The sequence below is a fragment of the Acipenser ruthenus genome, chromosome 19 (genome assembly GCF_902713425.1).
Source record: "Acipenser ruthenus chromosome 19, fAciRut3.2 maternal haplotype, whole genome shotgun sequence".
NCBI lineage: Eukaryota > Metazoa > Chordata > Actinopteri > Acipenseriformes > Acipenseridae > Acipenser > Acipenser ruthenus.
In genome coordinates this window covers 14,859,517-14,887,492 of record NC_081207.1, presented here as the reverse complement: position 1 = coordinate 14,887,492, position 27,976 = coordinate 14,859,517, and the positions used below count along the sequence as shown (strand labels likewise).

The 27,976-nt window shown below is 40.8% G+C and overlaps 2 protein-coding genes across 5 annotated transcripts in view; one reads left to right on the top strand and one right to left on the bottom strand.

The window, feature by feature from the left end:
* The window catches only part of LOC117424614 (caspase-2-like), a 55,003-nt gene that overhangs the window by 9,422 nt on the left and 17,605 nt on the right, over positions 1-27,976 (bottom strand). The gene's annotated exons all lie outside the window — the stretch shown is intronic.
* LOC117424612 (tyrosine-protein kinase STYK1-like) overlaps positions 2,527-27,976 on the top strand; it is a 67,070-nt gene continuing 41,620 nt past the window's right edge. For 3 of the 4 annotated variants that reach the window (XM_034041149.3, XM_058992519.1, XM_058992521.1), the window contains exons 1-5: positions 2,527-2,604; positions 2,757-2,907; positions 4,328-4,674; positions 5,640-5,864; positions 20,311-21,105. In XM_034041149.3, coding sequence (XP_033897040.1) covers positions 21,039-21,105 — 67 coding nt within the window. In that variant the 5' untranslated portion in view covers positions 2,527-2,604; positions 2,757-2,907; positions 4,328-4,674; positions 5,640-5,864; positions 20,311-21,038. Of the gene's footprint in view, positions 2,605-2,756; positions 2,908-4,327; positions 4,675-5,639; positions 5,865-10,418; positions 10,676-20,310; positions 21,106-27,976 lie in introns of those variants that run through there. The other variant, XM_058992520.1, reaches the window with a different exon arrangement.

The following is a 27,976-nucleotide window of genomic DNA, read 5'->3' as shown; positions in this document are numbered from 1 at the left end:
GCAGAGCTCCCTTTCCCTTATACAATCAGTTAGAGAGAGAGGGGGAGTGAAGGGGAGGGGAGTGTGAGTGTGGCATTACTCAGCATCGCATTACATGAGGACTATGAATTTGAGTGAAAAAACAATATTAGTTTGAATCACGTTGTTTACTAAACTAAATAAACAGTCATGCCCCGATTTTTTGGGGTCAAATTATGAACATACCTTTTACAATGTGCCACTGAATCCATAACTAAAATGAAAAAAAAATAATTGAATGTGTGTGTGTGTGCACACACCTTTCCGTTAATATTCAAAAGACAAATACAAGGAAGCGTGTGTCCAAATACCAAATATACCTTAAATAAACTGGACTGTCTACAAGGAATTTCTGATACAACAGATCGCACAGGAGGCTAAACAATGCAGTGAACAGACACCAACAGAGAGAATATTGAATTGTTAAACTGAAACGTAAAAGTTATTGTATTTCTTGCTCTTATTGTATTACTTGTATTCTAACACTTGAAATGTATTTGCTTACGATTGTAAGTCGCCCTGGATAAGGGCATCTGCTAAGAAATAAATAATAATAATAATAATAATAATAATAATAATAATAATAATAATAATAATAATAATAATAATAATAATAATGAAACTAACAGTGTAGTTAACTAACAGATACGATGAAGGAATTATATTCTATATCAAACTAAACAGGATTGAGGGACACTGTCTGCGACTTTGGAAGAATAGTGGAAGAATGTATATAACTTCTCCTGTTATATGCCATTATCTACAACACTTTATTTTCTATTTTTGTGTATATCCACATTTATTGGGACATTATAAAGAAATGTTGAATAAAATACAAATAATAACACGAATGTGTGCTTTGCCCAGGATGGAAATTAGTTCACTGAATCAGAGAGAAGTTTAGTCGTTTTGGTTAAGGCAAAGAACAGCACAAACAGGACAAAACTTGTGTGGGAGCCAAGAAAAACATGTTGTTTCTAATAGAGCTGATCTCACAAGAGGTCTCTGACACTCCCCTTACAATTACTGGGACAGAGGACCTAATGCACAACGACTGGGGGAGGGGCGTTCATTTGTCGTTGTCCCTTCCCTATTTTACCCAGCTGCTCAGACCCCTTCCTTTCTTTCTTTCTTTCTTTCTTTCTTTCTTTCTTTCTTTCTTTCTTTCTTTCTTCTTAAATATCCTGATATCCCAGAATAGATAATATTGTACTTTTCAAATATGGGGCTGACTGCCAAGACCAGCATCACACTGAACGCAGTACACGGTTTGTCAGTCACTGTTGCAGAAGCGCATCTTCTGGGGCGTAAAACAAAGAACAAATATAATCACCCAAGGGGGTCATTCTGAGCTCAGAGGTGGAGAATGAAGAATATTTTGGGGCACCACTGCTGCTGGGGTACAGTTTGCTTGAAGAGGTGATTGTACTGTGTTTCAGTGTTTAGAAAATAACTGAAACAAGTTCCCAGTAACTGCAGCAACTAGTACCAATCACAGTTTTATTTGATCAGGCTATACCCTGATAAACCACAGCTGGGTTTTAGAGCATTTTACAGCACTGCAGGGGAATCATCCTAGAGTCCTGTAAAATGCTCTCAATAATCCAGCAGTGGCTTATCAGGGTATAGGCTGATTAAATCAGCCCTCAAAATACTTCACACAGAAGAAGAACAACTACAATCTAGGGACCAACCCTTATAAAAGTAAAAGCACAGCAAAGTGTAATAAAGCACAGTGAAAGCATGGTGAAGCTCAGAGAGGGTTTGTACAGCGGTCTGGGATGCCATGGCATGAAGGGCGCTATATTAAAATAAATGTGTATTGTAATAGTTAAAGAAACAACAGAGCAAACAAAGAGCTAGCTGACAGACGTCAGGGTCTGGTATCTCAGAGGCAAGCTCTCTGTGTAAAATGTAGTAAACCGACCTGTGGACGTGTTTAAACCCGACAAGTCGGGATGAAATGGGCAGCGAACGCCCCTTCCCCCCAGCCATTCTGCTTTCAGTCAACTTCCCCAATACTAGTTGGAGGTGTGTATGTGTTTGTATGACTTGTTATAACCCAGAGCCACAATGTTTTCTGTCAGTGTTTACACCCTTAAATGGAGCTCTAGCTAGACTGCGTCACAGAAGGAATATTTTGGCTAAAAAAGAAAAAAAATAGTGAACTAACCCTTTATATGAAAGAAAAAAGAGAGACAGAAAGACTGTTGAGAGCCAAGATTTGGATTTTACACTGCCACAGCTGCAGGCCGACACAGGCAGTATCCCTCAATCCTACTTGATGTCTGTGTGATGGAGTTATTTTTTTTTCTTCACAGTTTAGTTTCATAAAAGCTACAAACAGTATAGAATGGTAAAATGGAATGAGTTTTTGTCAACTCCAAATTACAGTCAGGGTTTAGAAGCTGGAGAATGCGGAAGGAGGAGGGGTTCCACAGAATGTACACGGAAATGTGAGGCGAAGGTTTTTTAAACTAGTACACAGGCAGGCACTAGCATTTTTGGGGGGGGGGGAGGTGGGGGGGGAGTGAGATAGAGAGTAGAGAGGGAGCGGCGAGAGAAGATAGAAGCAACAGGGACTATGTGAGTGCCTTATTTAAAACTGTGGGTATGGGGTTCATACTTTTCTGCCATTAAAAACAATCTATTATAGTAATTGTATTATGTATATACACATCAATGTGTGCGTCTACTGAAATGTTTCTTACTCCTTTTTTCCCCTTTTATCTATTTAGGTGGGACGGACTGCACTTAAACAGAAAGGGAACCAGTCCACTCGGAGAAAGAATCCTTGAGGAGGTCCAGAAGCATTTAAACTAGAAAGGAAGGAGGGAGAAAACAAAAAAACAGAAGGGAGACCACATCAAAACAAGGGCAACAACTCAGGTAAGACAACTATTAAATGTATTTATCTTAATGCTGGAAGTCTATGAAACAAAAGCTTTGTTTTCCTGCTCAACATATCGCCAGTGAAGGCCAGAATATTAGTAGCATGCAAAGTGTAGTCTACTGCCAGGATGGAAATGAGGTTTCCATTGCACAGCAGTTTGATCCATTCCTGGTTTTACTATGAGTTTAATGAGACACACCTGAGCTTGCTACCTCTACACTGGGGCTAATCAAGCTCGTAGTAAAACCTGGAATTGGTGAAGCTGCGATACAATATGAGTCTTATTTCCATCCCTGTACTGGGAGACACAGAGATGCCAGTTTGCACACACAATCCCCTTTTACGACTGAAACTGCAGTTTGGTATTCTCCTCTTCTCTACTAGATAATGCCCAGTTGGTTCTTGTTGCCTTTGCTGTAGGGAACTAGTGGAGAACTTGGAGAGCAGTAACATGTGTTTGGTAAACCCAGCAGCATGGAGCCTCTGTTTACAGTGAAAGTTGTTATATTGATATTCGCTGGTTCCTGGCGCCTCAGTGACCTTGTGTTATCCCTGCGTCTGGGATATAACGAGGTAATTGTACTTACTTTTATCAGGAAAGCACACAAAGTTATTCCACATACTGTAAATCTGTCTTTTTAATATTGTTATCCATAATATTACATTTGCTTACCTGATGGCCTCCAGGTTTCATGCTGTTAGCATGATCAGGAACTTTTTCATATTGATGACTCTAATTTTGAGCTTATGGGAGATGGATGTTACTGAAGTTGAACTGTACCTGTTTTTCCACTTCATGTAGCCTGATGGTGCTTTCATTTTCTATTTAAGCCAGGGGTGGAAACACATTCATTCAGGTTGATTTGCTGCTCGAACAATTTACTTTATTCACAATTTGTCCCCAGTGCTTAAATTCTTCCCTGGCCTTGTCAGTAAAAAGTAGGTCAGTATTATGAAAATGTAAATCACTCCATGCAAGTCTGACTTGCATGCTGATAGACAGATGCCTTCATATAATGGCAAATTCTGAAACTTGTGCTAACGAATGTTCTAACCAAGATTTATCTCAATCGAATAAGTACTTAAGAGGTTTAGTAAAACCATAAGTGCAATAGACACAGACAAACAGAGCGGCTCTAGTTTGTACCCCCCCAGATTAAGATGCATTCCATAGTTTGTGTTACAGTCCTTGGCAAGTTTTATATCACAGGAAGGACAAGCTGCCCAAGATATTTACAAACAGGCATGTAGACATGTACAGACCTGCACATGCGACAGTTGATTTTAAAGAAGCCTTGGATAACACTCTTAAAGGGGCTGTGATGATGTCACTAGTTCTAAGAACAAAATTTATTTGAACTTTGGTTGGCACTGCTTTTAATAAATCCTAACCATTTTGTTTCCTTCTCTAATCAGATATCCGACAGCTACAGTCTCCATCATGTCTGGGTCTCCCAGTAAAGCCACCAGAATGACTTCCACAGTCACGATTAACATCTCCATTCCCAGTTTCTACAACCCAACCAAAAAATTTGCACCAGTGGCCCCTCCCAAATGTAAATTTGGAGTGCCAATGCCTAGCCACATCTCTCTACCACCCGTGGACCAATCCCAGGCCAGCCAGCCTCCAGCTGGCACAGTAACCCCTCCTCCCTCAAATCTTGTGACTTCATCAAGCTCCACCCTTCCAGGCAGCTCCAGGGCTATAATAGGTCGAGTTGGGGATGTACCACTGCCAGCTCCGCCACCTCCAGTTGCAGAAGGTAAAGGATTTAATTGATTTATTATCATAGAACTACAAACATGGAGGTCAAGTGTGTGTGATCCAATGGTTGCCACCATATTGATTTGTCTTTTGCTAATGGCAAATTGATTTGATTGATATAGATTTTTCCACAAAATCGACACTAGTCTGGGAGAATAGCGTGGGGCCAGGTGTTAGAAACTCATACTAGTCCTGCACCAAGCCTTGGGTCTCAGAACTCCTTTTGAAATGATCAGGTATAGTAGGTGCCAGGTCTGAGCAGTGAGGACCCTAGCTAAATCTTCTTTGAATTGCAATTCTCACCACCTGAGTCTGGAGGTTTACTGCTGTGTTCGTTGTCCATCCAACCTTAGAGGGAGGAACAATGTGTTTAACATAGACAATTGTAATCCTGGCTCCTGTTATATACTTCTTGCAGGGAGTCCTGAGGCCTGAGTTTCTAACTACGCTTTGTGGTGATTTTTGATTGATTCTGCAGACCAGTGCCCTTGTAATTCCCTGTGATTTGTTCTGCATAACTGTTCCCATACAAGATAGTCTGAGTCCAGGACATGTCAGTTTCAAACAATAGAGTAATCACACTCTCAAAAGGAGACAAGACCCACTTCTGTTAGTCCCAAAGATCGGCTCATCTTTTGAGTTATAACAAAAGCTTCTAGAAACTTAAGCTACATACACAGGCATGGAAATAAGACTCCAATTGCATAGCAGTTTCAGATTCAAGCTTGATTAGCCCCAGTGTATAGGTAACAAGCCCAAGTGTGTTTTACTAAACTCATTGTGAAACCTGGCATGGATAAAACTGCTCTGCAATGGGAGTCTTATTTCTGTCCCTGTTTATGTAGTGGAATTATGTCAATTAGGGAGCCTGAAATGATAGGATATAAGTTAAGAAAGGCAAGGAGGAAAGGAAAAGCAAATTTAGCCTTAATTTAATTTCCCTACATCTCTCTTCTCTCACAGATTTTCCACCGCCCCCCCACCCCCCCGTCATTGGTTGACTGTGACCTGCCGAGCCCGCCCCCCTGTCTGGACAACACACCCCCTTCATTTGAGACCACCCCCACCAGCTTCCCAGCTCCGCCCCCACCACCACCCCCCTTCGAGGAGCCCTTCCCAGCACCCCCCTCTGCTGAAGAGACCTTCCCTTCACCTCCTCCTCCCCTACCCAGCAACACTGGGAACCAGGTAATATCTACAAACATGGAGACCAGGTGCAAGGGTCTATAGTGACGGTGCTATTTTGATTGTAGTTATTTATTTATTTATTTTATCACTTGGTAACAAAAACACATAGCGGTTTTAGGAGAATTCTAGTTTATTTATTGCCCAGTAAGCAGTGCTGCAGACACAGGTGATGAATTAAATTACAACTTGATTCTGGCATTCCTTAGCACAGGTTATCGATGGCAAAAGCCTGTGCCTGTCTGTATGTAACACTGCTAGACGACGCTTGTCCAATTGCGACGGAACTTGGTGTGGGCATTCCTTATCACCGGCTGTATTGGAATATGAGGGTGTATGGAGGCGTCTGTCTGTGCATGTGGGGCTCACGTGCAGTTTTGAAATTAATCAAATTTCATAGCAAATAGATCCCCTTAGTAGGGACAGACCCCTATTAGCACCTTTCATTGTAAAAAAAAATAGATATATACTGTATGTATATATATATATATATATATATATATATATATATATTGTGAAAGAATCGCCCTAACCGCGGTTCGTTGCCCCTTTAAAACACGACCCAACACACACAGGAATGGATTTTTTAAAGCGCGGTTGCGCTATTTTTAATGAAAACACAAAAACAAAATAAACAAAACAAACACCTAGCTCCTCTTTGAGCACTAACTAAAACAAAACAGGTTTGGTTATTAGTAGCTTATTGATCCCAGAATCTCAAGCAACTTCTTGAAGGATCCCAGGGTGTCAGCTTCAACAACATTACTAGGGAGTTGGTTCCAGACCCTCACAGTTCTCTGTATAAAAAAGTGCCTCCTATTTTCTGTTCTGAATGCCCCTTTATCTAATCTCCATTTGTGACCTCTGGTCCTTGTTTCTTTTTTCAGGTCAAAGAAGTCCCCTGGGTTGACATTGTCTATACCTTTTAGGATTTTGAATGTTTGAATCAGATTGCCGCGTAGTCTTCTTTGTTCAAGACTGAATAGATTCAATTCTTTTAGCCTGTCTGCATACGACATGCCTTTTAAACCCGGGATAATTCTGGTTGCTCTTCTTTGCACTCTTTCTAGAGCAGCAATATCGTTTTTGTAATGAGGTGACCAGAACTGAACACAATATTCTAGGTGAGGTCTTACTATTATTATTATTATTATTATTTATTTCTTAGCAGACACCCTTATCCAGGGCGACTTACAAGCGTAAGCAAATACATTTCAAGTGTTACAATACAAGTAATACAATAAGAGCAAGAAATACTAATGCATTGTAGAGTTTTAACATTACTTCCCTTGATTTAAATTCAACACTTCTCACAATATATCCGAGCATCTTGTTGGCCTTTTTTATAGTTTCCCCACATTGTCTAGATGAAGACATTTCTTAGTCAACATAAACGCCTAGGTCTTTTTCATAGTTCCCTTCTTCAATTTCACTATCTCCCATATGATATTTATAATGCACATTTTTATTGCCCGCATGCAATACTTTACACTTTTCTCTATTAAATTTAATTTGCCATGTGTCTGCCCAATTCTGAATGCTGTCTAGATCATTTTGAATGACCTTTGCTGCTTCAACAGTGTTTGCCACTCCTCCTATTTTTGTGTCGTCTGCAAATTTAACAAGTTTGCTTACTATACCAGAATCTAAATCATTAATGTAGATTAGGAATAGCAGAGGACCTAATACTGATCCCTGTGGTACACCACTGGTTACCTCACTCCATTTTGAGGTTTCTCCTCTAATCAGTACTTTCTGTTTTCTACCTGTTAACCACTCCCTAATCCATGTGCATGCATTTCCTTGAATCCCTACTGCGTTCAGTTTGAGAATTAATCTTTTATGCAGGACTTTGTTAAAAGCTTTCTGGAAATCTAAATAAACCATGTTGTATGCTTTGCAGTTATCCATTTTCAATGTTGCATCCTCAAAAAAGTCAAGTAGGTTAGTTAGACACGATCTCCCTTTCCTAAAACCATGCTGACTGTCTCCCAGGATATTCTTACCATATAGGTAATTTTCCATTTTGGATCTTATTATAGTTTCCATAAGTTTATATATAATAGAAGTCAGGCTTATTGGTCTGTAGTTACCTGGTTCGGTTTTGTCTCCCTTTTTGTGGATCGGTATTACGTTTGCTATTTTCCAGTCTGTTGGTACAACCCCTGTGTCAAGAGACTGTTGCATGATCTTGGTTAGCGGTGTGTAAATAACTTCTTTCATTTCTTTGAGTACTATTGGGAGGATCTCATCCGGCCCAGGGGATTTGTTTATTTTAAGAGCTCCTAGTCCCTTTAACACTTCTGCCTCTGGGTGGAAACTTGCAAAATGGTGTCGAGTATGTGTTTTAAACCCAAAAGGATTGTACAAAAAGCCCATCTAACAATCCACCCTACCCCCGACATGAATGTAAGTATACTCATCATCCAGGATCTTGCCTGGCTGGAGACAGTACACCACACACAATTAATGACAGCTTTGCACCACTGTGGCCGAGCTGTTGCAGTGATGACGTCACGGACCAGGAAGGAGTAACAGTAAACAAGGAATGGTGGTGGTGAAACTGAACGCTACAGTGCTCAGTGCTTTTATTAAATAATAAATAAACAAAAGGTTTAAACAAACACAAAACAAACAGGCACGTTGGCCAAACAAATAAATAAATAAGGTTTAGCAGTTGTTTAGCTTCTACTCTCTCTCAAAAACCCATCTCGCCTCTGACACTCTCCCCTTTAGCACGGACAGCTGGAGGCGCTTATATTCTGGCCGAGGGGTTAACTAGCTGTTAATTATCTTATTACCCCTCGGCCACAGTCTGCACGAGTTTAGTAAGGATGCGTGACTGTAAGCTAGTTAAATAATCAGTAGCTGATCAGTCACGCATCCTCACAAGGTTTTTAAAATACAAAACAATAACAAATAACAGTCAGCTTTCACCGTAATATAAAACATAAATCATAATATAAATAAATAACAAACAAAGGGGTGGGACACTCTGCCACAACCAGATACAGGAGGAACTGAATAAGATCGGGACAAGGGTGTCAGTAGCACAAGCACAAGCATCGCTGGCCGGTAACCAAGGCAAGATTATCTTGGCAAATGCACAAACTTGTGGATGGGGAACCTTGTGTGGGCTAGGAGGTAATATCGGGACTGACTGGGCAGACTGGTGGAAGATGACAGGACACATTTCCTCTGTCTGTGCTGCAGTAGCATTGATTGTATCATTGGTTGTTGTGTGCTATGTAAAACACATCTTGAAGCGACAACAGACACTAATGTCCAACCTCACAACAGCTGCAATGGTCTGCAACCTGCCTACAGGTGGACATGAGAACTACAGCCACCAAGGCTACACTCCACTGAAACGAGGAGAACAAGGATCAGAAAAGAAGACAGAGCGAGTTTTAGGGTCATGGTAAAGATGTACCCCGCTAAAACAAACCACGTGCTATTAACCTCTGGTTTGGATCCCTGGATCAAGAATCATCTGTGTTCCAAAAAAAGGGACTGAAGAGGAGAATTATTTAATTCTGACGAACTTTATATCTTGTGTGTTACTTGTGTACCTTGTATTTCTATATACATTTAATTGAACACAAAATGCCTTTCAGATTGTAGCAGACAGTGATTGCATCAGCTGCAGCTGGTCCTCGGGCTTGTGAACAACAGTACTCCCCATCCCCAGGCCACCACTTCTGATTAGTATGGGACTGTCTCTGTTTTGATTTTATCTTGTGCTGTAATAACAGAGAATTGCCTGAGACAGGAGAGAAGTTCCACCACAGTCGACACCCCGTCAGACCAAAGGATTTACACCCTGTCCCCAGGAAAGAACTGCCCAGGATAAACTGGTCCTGGTAGGCTCCAGCATAGCTGGAACCACATATAATGAACGAAAGGCTTTGTCACAAACTTCTGTGACATCCCACCCAGAGACACACCCTACCCTGTAAAACACTGTATAAAATCTACTCTTTACCGACTCTTCCTTTGTATACATCTATTCAAATATCTGGAGCTGATAATCAACCTGAATCCTGAGTCTCTTGGATAGAGAAGAATAAATCCACTACAGATTGTTTCTGTGTTGTGCTGCGGGCTCCACCCCTCCCCCATGTCTCAGCTGCTCTGAGTTTCAGCTTTTTATCTGCAGTGTTTAAGCTGCAGTGTTTTCGGATTAAAGCAATTAAAGATGTAATTTAAAGATGTAATTTCTCCTTACTGCTTCTAACTGCCTGTACTTTTCCACGACTGTACTTCTCCCACGCTGTCGCTGGAAAGACTGGCTGGCTTTTGTTTGTTTCTGTGTTGTGCTGTGGGCTCCGCCCCTCCCCCGTGTCTCAGAATGCCGGCGAATTTGAATCAGCTGCTCTGAGATTCAGCTTGTTATCAGAAAAAGACACGCAGCCATTAGACTTTAAGTTGCAGTGTTTTCTGATCAAAACTCAGTGTTTTGAAAAAAAAAAATATATATATATATATATATATATATATATATATATATATATATATATAGTGAAAGATTTGTAGTGGTATTACAGGGTTTACAAAACAAAAGATTCCTATTCCCTCTATGGGACTTACTCACTTATAATATCTTCTCTACTCTACAAACAGAAGTCCACAGACTTGGATTTTCCACAGGGCAAGGTAAGTTTCCTTCTTTACACGTACTTTTCCCTGTGGCACACTGCAGCACTTCAATTAACACAAATATTCACTTTACAGCTTTAAAGAAAAACTCCCAGGTTCCCAGTAGGGTATAAACGTGGCTAAACAGCGCCACCTTCGAAGGGTTGGAGAAACAGGTAAGTAGCAATGTCTGTGTGGGCCAAGGGTGACCCCTTCCGGTTAGAAGCCCCGGCGGTAAAGAATCCATAGTGGTGAGAGGATGACCTCTGGTGGTCAGCGTGGGTAAGATTTAGGAGGAGTCCAAGATGGTGTCCCCTTTCCCCCCTGGGAATGTGGTGGCAGGTCCATGTGGCAAACACAAACACAATAAGCTTGCAGTGTCCCCTTTGTTCCATCAACAAATACAACTGTCTTCAGTTTATGGCAGATAAACAATAATCTCTCGACGGTGATTTTAATCACCCACCGTCATAATAATTACACGTTGCACAACACAACACTCTTTTAAATAAAAGGTACAATACCCTCAAAGTAATTGGCAGACGCGGCAAGAAGCTGACGTTGATTGAATCCCAGGAACACACAGGAACCGTTCTCTTCCTTGACCAAACACCGACTGCCCTGAGCTACAGAATTGCAGGGTTTTTATATCCAGAGGCCATGCCCTACTTCAATTAGGCCCTGTGGCTCTCTGGGTAGTGTAGTTCTTAGCTCTAAACCACCATTTCTTAAAGTGTCAGAGCCCAGCTCTGACACTATATATATATATATATATATATATATATATATATATATATATATATAGCTGACCACATTCCTGACCTTTTGTCCTCTGCTAACAAAAGCAGCCTGAGGCACCTGGGTGGGGGGAGGGCAAAGGTGCAGCATCCAAAACATCTGCAAGAAACGTGATCTCTTGAATACATCTTTGAAAAACAGCATTCTGTCAGCCCATTCCTCAGAGAAATATTCTTTTATGTCTGTTTTTACATTTAGTCCCATATTCAGCACAACACCAAAAAATGCCTTCATCTCAGGTAACGTAACAGGCTTCCAGGAGTTCCAAATAGAATTATGACGCCGCGGTCCTGTTAGTTTTACGCTCACATGTCTATTAGTTTCATGTACAATTTCAGTAAACAAAGCATTTGTGAAAAAAAGTTGAAAAAACTCCAGTGCAGTTCTCAAAGTAGTACTCACTTGAAATCCCTTATTTAATGGCGCAGAGGAGACAGAGAAAGGCAATGCAGCCTGAAGAACTGTAAATGGTAGTTTTGTGAAAGCATCCGCACTTAAAGATGCGCGTCTCCATTCGCCCTCTGGCTGCGCGTCTGGTTCATGGTCACTTTCCTCAGAGTCCTCAGTAAGTGAAAAATTTACTTCCTCGTCACTAGATTGTTCAAAATCATCATCCAAACTGCTTTCGTCTGTACTTTCTTCTTCTTCCATCATCTGTGCAAGTTCTTCAGGCTGCATTGCCTTTCTCTGTCTCCTCTGCGCCATTATCACTTTGTGCGTCTCGTCTCCGTCTGTTCAATTTGGCTTTGCTCAGCTTGTATATGGTCTATTCAGTTGTCTCCGCCTTCTTTCCGATCAGAGACGATTAGGAAACGACTTGTCTCGGCTTTTTTTGTCTTAAATGAAACACAGGCTGTGTTAGATCATGGTTTTCGGCAATGTCGGACAGAGTCCGACAATGGACGGGAAAGGGATTTTCGCGATGTCGGACCAGGTCCGACATAGGACCGCAAAGGGTTAAAGAAAGTTATGCAACACACAATGCCCCTGTGTGAACAAGTAATCGCCCCCTTAGACTCAATAACTGGTTATGCCACCTTTAGCAGCAATAACTGCTTCAACTCAGTGACATTTGTGGGTTTTCGAGCATGAACTGCTCGTTTCAGGTCCTGCCACAACATCTCAATGGGGTTTAGGTCTGGACTTTAACTAGGCCATTCCAAAACTTTAAATTTCTTGTTCTTCAATCATTCTGATGTAGACTTGCTTGTGTGTTTCGGATCATTGTCTTGCTGCATGACCCAGCTGCGTTTCAGCTTCAGCTCACGGATGGATCGCCTGACATTCTCCTGTAGAATTTGATACAGAGCAGAATTCATGGTTCCTTCAGTGACGGCAAGGCGTCCAGGTCCTGATGCAGCAAAGCATCCCCAAACCAGGACACTACCATCACCATGCTTGACCGTTGGTATGAGGTTCTTACTGTGGAATGCAGTGTTTGGTTTTCGCCAGACACAGCGGGACCCATGTCGGCCAAAAAGTTTCACTTTTGACTCTGTCCATAGAACATTGTTCCAGAACTCTTGAGGATCATCCAGGTGCTTTTTGGCAAACTTGAGACGAGCATTCATGTTCACCTTAGTGAGCAATGGTTTCCGCCTTGCTACTCTGCCATGAATCCCATTATTGCCCAGTGTCTTTCTGATGGTGGAGTCATGACCTTAGCTGAGGCGAGAGAGGCCTGCAGATCCCTGGATGTTGTTCTAGGGTTCTTTGTGACTTCCTGGATGATTTTACACCTTGCTCTTGGAGAGATTTTGGCAGGACGGCCACTCCTGGGAATATTCACTACTGTCCCAAACTTTCTCCATTTGGACAATATGGCTCTGACTGTGGTTCAGTGGAGCCCCAGAGCCTTAGAAATGGCTTTGTAACCCTTTCCAGACTGATAGGCATCAACAACTTTTTTCTGGATGTCTTCAGAAATTTCTTTTGTTCGTGGCATGATGTGCCTCTAGAACCTGTGTGCTAACAACTTCACTCTGATGGTAAGGGCCAAAGTTAGTCAGATTTATATTGGGCAGTGCTGGCCCAAATTAGGCCTGGTTGTTAACCAAAGTACTCAAACAGCTGGCCCTAATTATCCCTTTAATTGGGTTGTGTTACCTAAAGGGGGCAATACGTTTTTCACACCTGAAGATTGCATGTTTAATTACCTTACACCAAACAAATGAAAGAAGCACCAAACTTTGGTGTTATTTTTTCTCTCAGACTCCCTCTATATACTACTACAACCCACAAAAAAATCTGACCAAATACAATGTGAAAATTGTGCAAAAATGCAGAAAATCAGACAGGGGGCAAATACTTTTTCACAGCACTGTACATATATACATATATAAGTTTTCTACAACGTGGTTTTGCAATACTGAGGATTTGAGGTAGTTACCGAATTCGATGCAACAGCTCACAATTGTAATGCTGTTTTTCTTAAACTTAACTACTCAGTAAAGTATTTGTACTTCTCTTTACTCGTATGTACTTACATGTACTGAATATGTAGACTATATATGGAGCTCTATTTTCAAAACATTCAGTGACTATTTAAACTCAGCAGAAAGACTACCTGCCCTGATAACTCAAATATAGGTTTCAGTGCCTTATACAGCAATGTACAGTGGCTCTCAAAAGTATTCACCCCCTTTGGACTTTGCCACATTTTATTGTGTTACAACGTGGAATCAAAATGGATTTAATTAGGAGTTTTTGCCACTGATCAACACAAAAAAGTCCATAATGTCAAAGTGAAAAATAAAATCTACAAATTGTTCTAAATTAATTACAAATACAAAACAGAAAATAATTGATTGCATAAGTATTCACCCTCTTTGCTATGACACACCAAAATAAGCTCTGGTGTAACCAATTGTCTTTAGAAGTCACATAATTAGTTGAATGGAGTCCACCTGTGTGCAATTAAGGTGTTTCACATGATTTCAGGTTAAATACACCTGTCTCTGGGAGGTCCCACAGTTGGTTAGTACATTTCCTAACAAAAACTACATCATGAAGACAAAGGAAAATTCAAAGCAAATCCGGAATAAGGTTCTTCAAAAGCACCAATCAGAGGTAGGATATAAGAACATTTCCAAGGCATTGAATATCCCCCAGAGGACAGTAAAGTCCATTATTAAAAAATGGAGAGAATATGGCACAACTGTGAATCTGTCTAGAACAAGCTGTCCTCAAAAACGGAGTGTCCGGGCGAGAAGGGCACTAGTCAGGGAGGCCACCAAGAGGCCTATGGCAACTCTAAAGGAGTTACAGTCTTCCACGGCTGAGCTGGGAGACACTGTGCATATGGCAACAATAGCCCAGGTGCTTCACAAAACTGGCCTTTATGTGAGAGTGGCAAAAAGAAAGCAATTGTTGAAAAAATCTCACATCAAATCTCGGCTAGAGTTTGCCAGAAGGCATGTGGGAGACTCTGAGACCAAGTGGAAGAAGATTCTATGGTCTGATCAGACCAAAATGAGCTTTTTGGCCTCAACGCTAAGCGCTATGTTTGGCGCAAGCCTAACACCACACATCATCCTGAGAACACCATCCCTACCGTGAAGCATGGTGGTGGCAGCATCATGCTATGGGGATGCGTCCCTGCGTCAGGGCCTGGAAAGCTTGTGAAGATAGAGGGCAAAATGGATGCAGCAAAGTACAGAGAAATCCTGAAGGAAAACCTGCTGAAGTCTGCAAGAGACCTGGGACTTGGGAGAAGATTCATCTTCCAGCAGGACAATGACCCCAAACACAGCTAAAGATACACTGGATTGGCTTAAAAACAAAAAGGTCAATGTCCTGGAGTGGCCCAGTCAAAGCCCGGACCTCAATCCAATTGAGAATATGTGGAAAGAGTTGAAAATTGCTGTTCACTAAAGGTCCCCATCCAACATGACGGAGCTTGAGCAATTTTGCGAAGAAGAATGGGCAAAAATTGCAGTGTCCAGATGTGCAAAGCTGGTAGAGACTTATACAAATAGACTCATGGCTGTAATTGCTGCCAAAGGTGCCTCTACCAAATATTGCCTCATTTGGTAGAGGTGGGGGTGAATACTTATGCAATCAATTATTTTCTGTTTTGTATTTGTAATTAATTTAGAACGATTTGTAGATTTTATTTTTCACTTTGATATGATGGACTTTTTTTGTGTTGATCAGTGGCAAAAACTCCTAATTAAATCCATTTTGATTCCATGTTGTAACACAATAAAATGTGGACAAGTCCAGGGGGGGTGAATACTTTTGAGAGCCACTGTAGATACAACAATCTGCTTCATCAGAAACAATGCAGACAGTGTTGGGTCTCCAGTTTGTTTCCATTCCATCAGGTAGTTTTAGTTGCAGGCAGGCAGACGCACAAGCTTACTCCCTCCTTGAAGCTCTCTGTCACCCTTTCTGTCACTCTCATGATAACTAAACAGTCAGACAGAAAGCAAGCCTGCTACTACCTAATGCAGCAGAGATTGCTTCAAGTTCACAAACCCTTAGTGTATAGATGCATCTCCTCTTGCGTTCAGCTTTGTATTTGTTTTGGTTCCTTCTTTCTAGGTGTTGTGTCGTTACAGAAATGTCTGGAGCATAGATCTAAAACTGAGACCCGCCTTCTTAGGGGGGTGATGCATGGATCTGTGAGTGGGAAAGGGTATAGAGATAGTATCGGGGAGGGGGAGAAGGAGGAGGATGAGGGGGAGAAAATAAGTGGCGAGAGGAGGGGATGGGAGGGGAGCAGAAGTGGGTGAGGGAAGGAGGGGAGAAGAGGTATGGATGGGATGAGATTGGGGTAGCGGGAGAGGGGAGAAACTTAGTAAGGGCATGTGAAAGGATGGCTTGACGTGCACAGGTGTGGTGACGTCATGGACCAGGAACACAAAACCAAAACAAGTAATGGCAGGACAAACTGAAACGCTACAGCGTCCAGTTATTTTATTAAATAATAAAACAAACAAAAGATTTAAATAAGATTTATGTATAAACCAGCACTCTTAGCAATTGTTATATTTGCAGTTCCTTACCTCCTGTCTCTATTCTTCTATTGTTGTTCTTTTATATTCTGGCCAAGAGGTAAACTAGCTATCAATTAATTATTATCTTATTACCCCTTGGCCATAGTCTGCACGAGTTTAGTAAGGATGTGTGACTGTCAGCTAGTTAATCAGTAGCTGATCAGTCACGCATCCTCACGAGGTTTTAATAATCAAAAATACAAAATAACAAATAATGGCGGCGGCTTTGCATCTGCGCCGCAAACAATAAGACGATAAATAATAATAAAAAAGCACACATTGAACCCAACGATGTACAGTAAGATACACACACATTATATATATATAATTAAGACTTGCATTTTTTTATTATTACTCTGTTACAAGTGAGTCTGAATACTAAGTTTCATTCATTGTGTTGAGTTTGAAAAATAGTTGCACTGACGGACACAAATAAAAGCTGTAACCAGATTCATACTCCTGCGTCTTTTTGTGAACTTGTACAGTATAATAATTTATAGCACAAAACAGACCCCCAGACCACCCAGGGATGCTACATATATATTTTACATTGTTTCACCCCCCCCCCCCCCCCAACATAAGGCAGCCAAATAATTGAAGTTTAACATAGCACTAGCTTGTACTTTAAAATATGTTATGCCTATTTAAGCAAATTAGAAAAACAGTCAGGAAAACAAGTTGCACTTTTTTTTTTTTTTTTTTAAACCTTTAAATCCGTTAACCTGTTCTGCAGTCCTACAGTACCTACATCAATTTCAAACACCATTTCCATCACTTCACACCAATTTAAATCAATTATTAATATTCTAAACACGCACTTACTATCATACTTATAATCAAGGGGCATTCAACGTATTTCATAAGGTATATTTCCCCAAAAAATAACTGCACTCTTACCGTAAACTTTTGACTATCTATATGGGGCTCAGATCGGCGGGAAGAACGGACGTTAAACCCGCCAAGCATTGTCTCCTCGAATGACATTGAAATACAACTAAATCATGTATTTTGGATCTTGGTGATACTGCAACAGGACCATCATAGCCTTATTTACCTGTGTATCCAAAAACTGTCTTTCTTAAGCAAAACCATTAATTTTCATCAGAATATTGAAATACGTTTTCATATTTAGAGTACAGTAAAGCAGGCAGATGCGGTTCCCTTTCAATTCGAAGACGACCACTAACATTATGTATGGGATATTCCTGCCCTTGAGGTAGGTAATGCTGAGCTCTCTATACCAGAGCTGCCGAAGGCCCCTTCCTGGGATGACGCCTTCGGTCCCACCCACCGAGGGTATAAAACCGTCACTCTCTTTTTCCTTCTCAAGACAGTAAGGTAAGACCTCTGTGTTTAGCTGAGCATGTTGATAGGAAAGAGCCCTTGAGTCGATTCGGGTCAGTTGTATTTCCCTAGCATTCGTGCTGAAAGCTGGCTTGCCGCTTTCCTGGAATCAATGACTCTTGAAAAAAGACCAAGTTCTTTTATCTTTCTGTCTTTCAGTGGCCTCCCCGACTGCGTGTTAGGCCGCTCTTTTTTTACCTGTCTGTCGTATGTGAGCGACTGTCTGTGCAGTCATCTGCGAGTGAGTTGTCTTTTCTTCTTGAGAGTACACAGTATCCTCCTCAGGGCCAGGCCTGGCTGTATCCCCACTGTCGAGTGACCTCCAGCCGCGCTCTCCTCCTCGGGGCTAGGCTTTGCCATATCCCCGTTGTCGAGTGGAGCCGCCGGCCGAACCTGACCGCTGCGGTGAGTCGGTTTGTGTACCTTCGGTGTACTCTCTCTCTCTCTCCTTCACTATCTCTCTCTAATAGCATGTCCTCTTTAGTCAGCTCACTGTGTATTGGAGCTCTGGACAGAGCATCGGCGGTAACAAGGTTTTTCACTGGTACGTGAACAATCTTGTATGTAAAGTGAAGTAGACGCAATCTAAATCTTAATATGCGTGGAGGTAGGTCATCAAGAGCTCTCGCACCTAATAGTGAAATCAAGGGCTTATGGTCTGTTCTGAGAACAAAGTCCAAGACCAACAGATATGTTTGAAATCGCTCACATGCCCATGTTACTGCCAGGGCTTCTTTCTCAACTTGAACGTACCTACACTCTGTCTCAGACATGCTGCGTGAGATAAATGCCACCGACCGCCATTCACTTGATGGTTGGAGTTGGGTGAGGACTCCTCCCAGGCCATATGACGATGTGTCTGCAGACACCCTTGTCTCCCTGTTGGGGCAATATTGTGCTAGGGCTGCTGGAGAACTGAGTTCCTGTCTCACCTTCTCAAAAGCACTTTGTTGTGCTGTTCCCCAGGTCCAGACATTGTCTGCTCTCAGCAGGTCTCTTATGGAATGGCTGTCACTGCCGCTCCGGTGTCCAATTTGAAGGTCATGTGCTGCCCATTCACTGTCACAGTCTGGTGCCATGAATCTGGTTGATTTTGGGAAGTCATTTCACCAAGAAAAATGTTTTCTGTCTCTAACTCTTCAGATTCCAGAATATTATCTACCCTTTTTGTCCTGCACATCGCAGCAAAATGGCCTTTCTTGTGACATTTCCTGCATTCTGCATATTGTGCAGGGCAACTATTCAATAAATGAGCTTGTGTCTTTCCGCACCGCCCACAGCCTTTTCTGGAGCCTACATTTGCGAGGATATCCCCCTTTTTGTGTCTTTTTTTTAAAAATTTACTGTGTCTACATTAGATTCTTTCAGTTCAGCAGAAACAGACTCACGCATTATTGGCTGCTGCTTTTTTATTTCTTCTTGTTGCCGAATCTTTATGATTGCTTTAGCCAGTGTCAGGTCAGAGTCTAGTTGCAAACGCTCTGTTAAACCATGATCTCTTATGCCGACAACAGGTCTATCTCTGATCATTTCCTCTTGGAGTACCCTGTATTGGCAGTGTTCTGCTAGTTTATGAACTGCAGATAAAAATGCTTCGGCTGTTTCCCCGGGTTCTTGACATCTTTTTTTAAACTTTGCTCTTTCATATATTACGTTAAGTTTACAAATAAAGTGTTTCTCAAAAGCATCCCACACTGCTCTGTAGCTCCTTTTATCCTCTTCCGTCAGCGCTAATGTGCACAAAATATCGTCTGCATTATCAGCCATTGTATACACAAGTGAATTTACTTGGTATTCTTCAGATCTCTCGTTCAAACCTGTCGCTATGCAGAATCTCTTGAATCTTCAGATCCAATTTGGCCAACTAGCAAAGTCAGAAAAATTTAAATTTTCAGCTTGTGTTGGTAAAGAGTTTCTCTCCCTCACTCTCGTGCAGGCGCTCTCGCAGGCAGGCTCGGGAACTCTGTATCCCAGCAAACAAATGAGCAAGATGGGCTGAATGGCCTCCTCTCTTTTGTAAACTTTCTTATGTTCTTATGTTCTTATGAAAGTGTAGTATGGGGAAAAAACAGGACTACACCTTCCAGAAGAACACAGGCTAAAAAGTCTTAATTTGTTAATTATCACCTGCACCTGTCTATTATTGTAAATTATATCCATGAGCAGGATATGTCTGTGTGTGTGTCTGTGTCTGTGAATGCCTGTATCTGTGTGTTGGGTGTCTGTCAGTGTATGTGTCTGTCTGTCTGTCTGTCTGTCAGTGTGTGTGTGTGTAGGAACTATACCCTGTAAAGGGTTAAGTGAAAAAACTGTTTAAAATAAAGACATTTATCACTGTTGCTGAAACTTAAACTCAAGACAAAAACAGTGTCTATAATGTGCACAGTGGAAAAACACATATCTCATCCGAGACATCTGCAAGGGCTTAGAATAAAGGTGTCAACCACAAACTATACTTTACAGTTACCCAAAGAGGCCCAGTTAAACTGGACACAAGAAATGCCAACAAAGCTTAACAAAGAGCTAAATGCAAAACCTGACCATATAGGGAAAAGAAAGCGAGACTGAAAACAGCAGAAAGCTATAGAAACAAACAAAAAAAACTATTTAGTGCAGTTGTTGTAAAGCTTTTATGCTGTTTTGATTCGATTATCTGCTTGGACTTTCAGTTTCCGACTGACTCAGCCACAAGCTTGTACGCTGCATCAGCTGCGATACAGAGACTCGGGTGACAGGCTGCAAGGACCGGCAAACACGACGGAGAGTGACAGAGGACGACGGAGTAAAACTGTCGTAAATCAGCCGAACAACTTAGAATCTACCAGAACACAAACTGTCTTAGATCCCATTGGGATTGATGATTCTACGGACCAAGCACAGAAGAACACAACAATAGGAAACTTAAAGGGACAATTCTCAACAAGCAGGCTGTTTGCTCAGGCATTCAGGATTGTTAAGTATAACCTTTGATCTGCACTTTTATACATGAAACCTAGTTACTATTATTATTATTATTATTATTTATTTCTTAGCAGACGCCCTTATCCAGGGCGACTTACAATTGCTACAAGATATCAAGATATCATACTAACTAATTAAGTGGGTGGGGGGTGGTGCCTCTGTCAGGCTGATAAAGTCCTATTTGAATGCAGTTGAACAGAGCTGAGAGAGTGTGAGAGAGGCAGTCGAGCCTGACAATCGAGTTATTCCAGTCATGGGAGGAGGCAAGGTAATGTTGGGAGGTAATTCAGTACAGTAGGTAAGAAAGGAGGACACACAGAAGGTGTGACAGTTTAGGGAACGCACAGAGAAAAGAAACACAAATTTACATTTGTGAGAAGGAAAAGTGAACGAACAGGGTGATGTCTTTTGAAGGAAATTATATATTGTTTTAAAAATGAAGATGGTTTGGATCTTATTGGCTCTGTTTGTCTTCAAAGGAAGCAGTGTGGATCAAAAGCAAGGTATTGTCTGTCTCTCTGTCCTGTCTCGGTCTGTCCTGTATGAACAGTACTTCCTGCTGATCAACAGCTCTATTTGAAAAAGTCTTGAAAAAGGTACACTTTTAATCAAATTAACTGAAGGCTGTTGTAGTATGTTTACCTATCTGACACAACTTCATAGTTTTATGGCTGAATCATATGTACTCTCTGCTATCTGTCTGTCTATCTAGCACTCTGTCTGTCTATCTACCTATCTGTTTGTCTGTTTAGTCTCTTTTTCATTCACCTGCCCGTGTCACAGTTTCAGTAATGAAACAGAATGACACATTTGAAAGCTTTAGACAGAGCCCAGTTTGACACTTCAATCTGATTCCTGGGTGAAGGCTTCTCCTTCCTGCACAGTTTGGCCTTCTTTCTGAACTTCATCAGACACACAGGCGTCCTCCCTCCTTGAAATCCTCTGTCACTCTCATGTGAACTAAACAATCAGACAGATAGAGAGAGACAGCCATCCTGCTACTACTTGCAGCAGAAGGGGGTTATGATAGGAACGCCATATATACAGCGAGCTCTGTTTCAGCTTAGGGAAGCAAAAGAGAAATGGAAAAGAAATGAGGTCTCCTCGTCCCTTTGTTTTTGCACACTGATAACATACTCAACACCTTGTGAGCTAACAACCAGTTAAACATGGAATCATTTAATTGAATCAGTGACATTGTTCGTTAATTGAAAATTCATATCTGACCTACTTGTACCATAAGAGACAAGGAAACAGTTAGTTTACTGGACAGATTCACAGAGGATTTGCCATATCTAGCGAAACTTGGTTCAGACATTCTTTAGTGTACGATATTAAGAGTATCAGAATCTTGTAATATAAGGAAATGCCCTTTATCCCTTATAGTTTTGTAAGACAAGGTGTTTTCCTGACGCAGTGATGGAACGTCACACACCAAACCAACCGGTTTAACTGCTTGGAGATGTGTGTGTGTTTGGGTGTGACTGTGTAGCAGTGTTTGAACAGCTTAGATCCCTGGCTGTTATACAAAAATAACTTCCCTGTTAAAAAATGTGTTTATATTTCAGTGTGTGTGTGTATTTGAATGGGCAGCTTCCTTAGCTACCAGTACAATGAAATCAGGCATATTTCAATCAATCAATCAATCAATCAATATTTATTGTATATAGCACCTTTCATAATGGACCACCATCACAAAGCGTTTTACAAGATAGTGAGGAACAATGCATAATACATTAAATACAGGGAATAGTACATTCAATACAAACAGTCCATTAAATACAAACAGTAAAAAACAATACAAATACATTAAGTACAGGTATAATACATTAAATACAAGGCTAGTATGTGAATTCTAGACATTGTGGATGCATGTGTCATGCAGAATCATACGAATAAGATGGAGTGAAAAACCTGAAATACCAATTTAGACAACAGCTAATAACAGATATCAGGCTTGAAGAGCATTGAAAGCAAGAGGGAACAAGTGGGTCTTGAAAGTTGATTTGAAGTGAGCGACTGTGGGAGCTACATGCACTAAAGCTGGGAGAGAGCTGCAGAGAGTCAGGGCCATGAAGCTAAAAGAGCGCTCTCCGAGTGTGGTACACTTTTGCTTGGGTATAACAAGCAAGCCAGAGTCAGAGGACCACAGCTGATGTGCAGGGACATAGCGGGTCAGCAGGTTGGAGAGATACTTTGGACCTGTGTGATGAAGGGCCTTGTAGGCAAGCAGGAGAATTTTAAAAGTAATCCTGAACTTTACAGGTAGCCAGTGCAGCTGGGTAAGACAGGAGGTAATGTGATCATGTTTTTTACATCTGGTAAGGATCCTTTTGAACTAGCTGCAGTCGGTTTATGGCGCGTGACAGCAGAACGCCATAGAGACAGTTGCAGTAGTCGAGTCGAGAGGAGATGAATGCATGACAGAGTATCTCTGCATCTAGGAGGGAAAGGTAGGGACGGACCTTTGAGATGTTTCGGAGGTGGTAGAAGGAGGATTTGACTCCAAAGGAGAGGTTACTATCCAGAAGTACAGCAAGGCTTCGTACAGTGCGGGAAGACAGCAGCAGCAGTTTCCGAGGTTCAAGGCAGCAATATTGAGATTCTTGAGTTGAGCTTTTGATCCTACTAGAAGTGTTCAGATTTGTTAGTTTTGAGCTGAAGAAAACTGGCAGACATCCAGGCCTCGATGTCTTGGATGCAAGCTGAGAGCCAGACCATAGCAGAGGGGCATCCAGGGTCGAGTTTTAGGTAGAGCACAATATATGATCATTTCCCAGTTCTGGATGATGGAAAGCAGCTCCCCAGCTCCCTGCTTGTATTGTCTGTGATGCTACCAGCTGTCTGAGTGAATCTGGTGAATTAACCTCCATCAGAGCTTGAAACCAGCCTGCCCAATGCAATGCAGTGTGTGTCTGTGTGTGTCTGTCTGCATCTGATGTGTCTGTGCGTGTCTGTGTGTATGTGTGTCTGGCGTGCATGTCTGTGTTAATTAGTGATTTTATTCAGGATTACAACATTGATATTCTCAATTTAACTGAAATACGGCTTGGACCGAATGTCAATATTTCCCTGATTGTGGCTTCTCCACCTAACTATTCTTTTTCCAGAAAGCTCGCTCTACTGGACAGGGAGGTGGACTTGCTACTGTTTTTTGTAGTGAACTTAGAAAAGGTTATTCATCTTTTGAAGTTCTAACCTTGACATTAAACAGTCCATTACCTGTTCATATTGTAATTATTTATCGACCACCAAAGTCAAACCCACTATTTCTGACAGAATTTGGGGATCTGCTATATATATTGACAATCAAATATAAAAACAGAAGAACATAATAAAGTTTACAAACGAGAGGAGGCCATTCGGCCCATCTTGCTTGTTTGGTTGTTAGTAGCTTATTGATCCCAGAATCTCATCACGCAGCTTCTTGAAGGATCCCAGGGTGTCAGCTTCAACAACATTACTGGGGAGTTGGTTCCAGACCCTCACCATTCTCTGTGTAAAAAAGTGCCTCCTATTTTCTGTTCTGAATGCACCTTTATCTTATCTCCATTTGTGACCCCTGGTCCTTGTTTCTTTTTTTCAGGTCCCCTAGGTCGACATTGTCTATACCGTTTGTTCAAGACTGAATAGATTTAATTCTTTTAGCCTGTCTGCATACGACATGACTTTAAAACCCAGGATAATTCTGGTTGATCTTCTTTGCACTCTTTCTAGAGCAGCAATATCCTTTTTGTAACGAGGTGACAAGAACTGAACACAATATTCTAGGTGAGGTCTTACTAATGCATTGTAAAGTTTTAACATTACTTCCCTTGATTTAAATTCAACACTTCTCACAATATATCCTAGCATCTTGTTGGCCTTTTTTTATAGCTTCCCCACATTGTCTAGATGAAGACATTTCTGAGTCAACATAAACTCCTAGGTCTTTTTCATAGTTCCCTTCTTCAATTTCAGTATCTCCCAAATGATATTTATAATGCACATTTTTATTGTCTGCATGCAGTGCTTTACACTTTTCTCTATTAAATTTAATTTGCCATGTGTCTGCCCAGTTCTGAATACTGTCTAGATCATTTTGAATGACCTTTGCTGCTTCAACAGTGTTTGCCACTCCTCCTATTTTTATGTTGTCTGCAAATTTAACAAGTTTGCTTACTATACCAGAATCTAAATCATTAATGTAGATTAGGAATAGCAGAGGACCTAATACTGATCCCTGTGGTACACCACTGGTTACCTCACTCCATTTTGAGGTTTCTCCTCTAATCAGTACTTTCTGTTTTCTACCTGTTAACCACTCCCTAATCCATGTGCATGCATTTCCTTGAATCCCTACTGCGTTCAGTTTGAGAATTAATCTTTTATGCAGGACTTTGTCAAAAGCTTTCTGGAAATCTAAATAAACCATGCCGTATGCTTTGCAATTATTCATTGTCAATGTTGCATCCTCAAAAAAATCAAGCAGGTTAGTTAGACACGATCTCCCTTTCCTAAAACCATGCTGACTGTCTCCCAGGATATTGTTACCATATAGGTAATTTTCCATTTTGGATCTTATTATCGTTTCCATAAGTTTACATATAATAGAAGTCAGGCTTATTGGTCTGTCGTTACCTGGTTCGGTTTAGTCTCCCTTTTGTGGATCGGTATTACGTTTGCAATTTTGCAATCTGTCGGTACAACCCCTCTGTCAAGCGACTGTTGCAAGATCTTGGTTAGCAATTTGTAAATAACTTCTTTCATTTCTTTGAGTACTGTTGGGAGAATCTCATCCGGCGCAGGGGATTTGTTTATTTTAAGAGCGCCTAGTTCCTTTAACACTTCTGCCTCTTTTATGCTAAAGTCATTTAAAACTGGATAGGAACAGGTCAACATGTTGGGCATGTTGTACATGTCCTCCTTTGTAAAAACTTGTGAAAAGTAATCATTTAATATATTTGCTATTTTTTTTTTTGTCTATGATTTTGCCATTTGTGTCTCTTAGACATTGTCACAAAGACGGCCGGAGTGGGTGGCGTCAGACCAGAAGCAGGAAATAAACAGACAGAGAGCGGTGTGGTTTGGTGGAGCTGAGCGAATGGTTTCGCTCAGCATTTAATAAACAGCACAGAAAATAAAAGGTTTTAACACAAAACAGGACACGGCACTTGTAGCCAAAATAAACAGACAAACAAAACGAACTAACACTTAACAAACAGTGTACGGAGACAAACAAACACGGTGAGAACAAACACTTTACGTTTATTTTGCTTTTCTTTCTCCTTCTCTCTCTCCCGTTCTCCACTCTCGAACACCCAACCCCGAGTGAAAGAAATGTGCATCTATATATACTGTTGTGCTGGGATTCGATTACTAATTAATAATTCACTTGAATCCCAGCACGTGAATTAATTCTGTGCAACCCCGTGCTCACATATTACATTTAACCAGCATGTGAAGTGATTTGTGCCCTCCTCGTGCCTAAATACAAATCTACATTTTTAAATACACGTGAAACACAGACCCGTTTATATCCCGTGTACCAATGACTATACACCAACATTAACACACGCACGCAACACACAACACATAATATGCACACAGGGGCGGGGCACATTGCCACAGACATTTAACCTCATCTTTGAATGTTGTCTTGCTGTTATAATATTGGAAAAATATTTTGGAATTGGTTTTAGCCCCCTTAGCAATGTTGATTTATATCTCTCTCTCTTGACCTTTCTAACTTCCTTTTTGACTTGTGTTTGCAGTTCCAAGTACTCTTTCTGTGTACTTTGTTTTTGGTCCGTTTTAAATGCTCTGTAAGTGCCTTTTTTCGCTGAATATATATTTTTTAAATTGATCTATTAAACCATTTTGGCCATTTTGTTTTAGATTTAAATTTGTCTACTTTTGGGATGTAATTGATTTGTGCCTCTAGTACTACATTTTTAAAAAACAGCCATCTTTTTTCTGTGGATGTTTTCTCTATTTTACTCCAATCTACTTCTGTTAGTCTCTGTTTCATACCTTATTTTGCTGTTCTGAAATTGTAAACCTTAGCTTTATGATATGATATTTTATTGGTGATTTTAACCTTCATGTTGATATTGATTCTGATTCTAACTCCTTGGAGTTTTTTAGGCTACTTGATTCCTTCGATTATATCCTGCATGTCAAAGGTACTACGCATAATCATGGCCATACTTTAGATCTGTTAATTTCTCGTGGTTTAGTTGTTAAGAAGATCATAACTCTAGTGAATCTGCCAGTATCTACAAATACTGTGGACTGTACATTTAAATCCTGGGTAATTCATTCTTCAACAGCTGTTAAGCTTTCTGATGTCTTGAGCTCATTACCAGTCCTCATCAGTAGATGAGCTGGTTAATACTTACAACACCACCTTAACTGGTATCTTAGATACTGTAGCACCAATCAAAACTCGGAGAGTGTCTTTTAAAAAAAGCTCACCGTGGTTCAATCATACAACTCGTAAGATGAAATATGAGGGTCATAAACTAGAATGGAGATGGCAGGAATCTAAATTGCATGTTAATTACATCGCATGGAAGGGCCACCTGGTTAAATATAGGAAGGCTCTGGCAGCTAGATAATCATATTACTCTAATTTAATTGAAACAAATAAAAATAATCCTAGATTTCTTTTTGCTACATTTTTGATAAATTAATGAATCCTTCCCCTAATAGCCCTACCCTTGACATTGGCTCCTCTCACAGCTGCAATGACTTGTTACAGTTCTTTAAAAATAAAATACTAGACATCAGAAATGAGATTCCACAGACACCTTCTATTAAGAAGGAGGACTCTGGCAGAATTTTACCAACTACACCTATTAGGCTACTATGGGAGCTTTTTCTTTGATTACCTTATATGAGAGCTACTACATGCTCTCTTGATCCTATTCCTACAAAACTATTAAAAGATATTCTTGGTGTTATTAATACCCACATTTTAAATGGTTCACTTTCCTCCGGTATAGTTCCCTCAGCACTTAAGGTAGCTGTGGTAAAGCCTATGCTTAAGAAACACAATTTGGACCCTAAAGTCCTCAATAAGTATAGGCCAATCTCCAACCTACCATTCTTTGATAAGGTTCTTTGATAAAAAAAAAATAAAAAATAAAAATTTTGTCATTAAAACTCAAAAAGTTGACTTTTAAATCAAAATTTCGACTTTAAAAGGCGAAATTTGGTGTTTTTAAAGGTGAAATTTTGTCTTTCAAAACACTTTAAAAACATGAAATTTAGACATTTTATAGCCAGTTGGGTCATGGGAAAAGCCAGAGGAGGCAAAACTCTGAACTCTTGCTGACAGCATTGCTGCCTGAAGCGTCAAATTAACTTCCGCTGGGTTTTAATAAAGAAAAT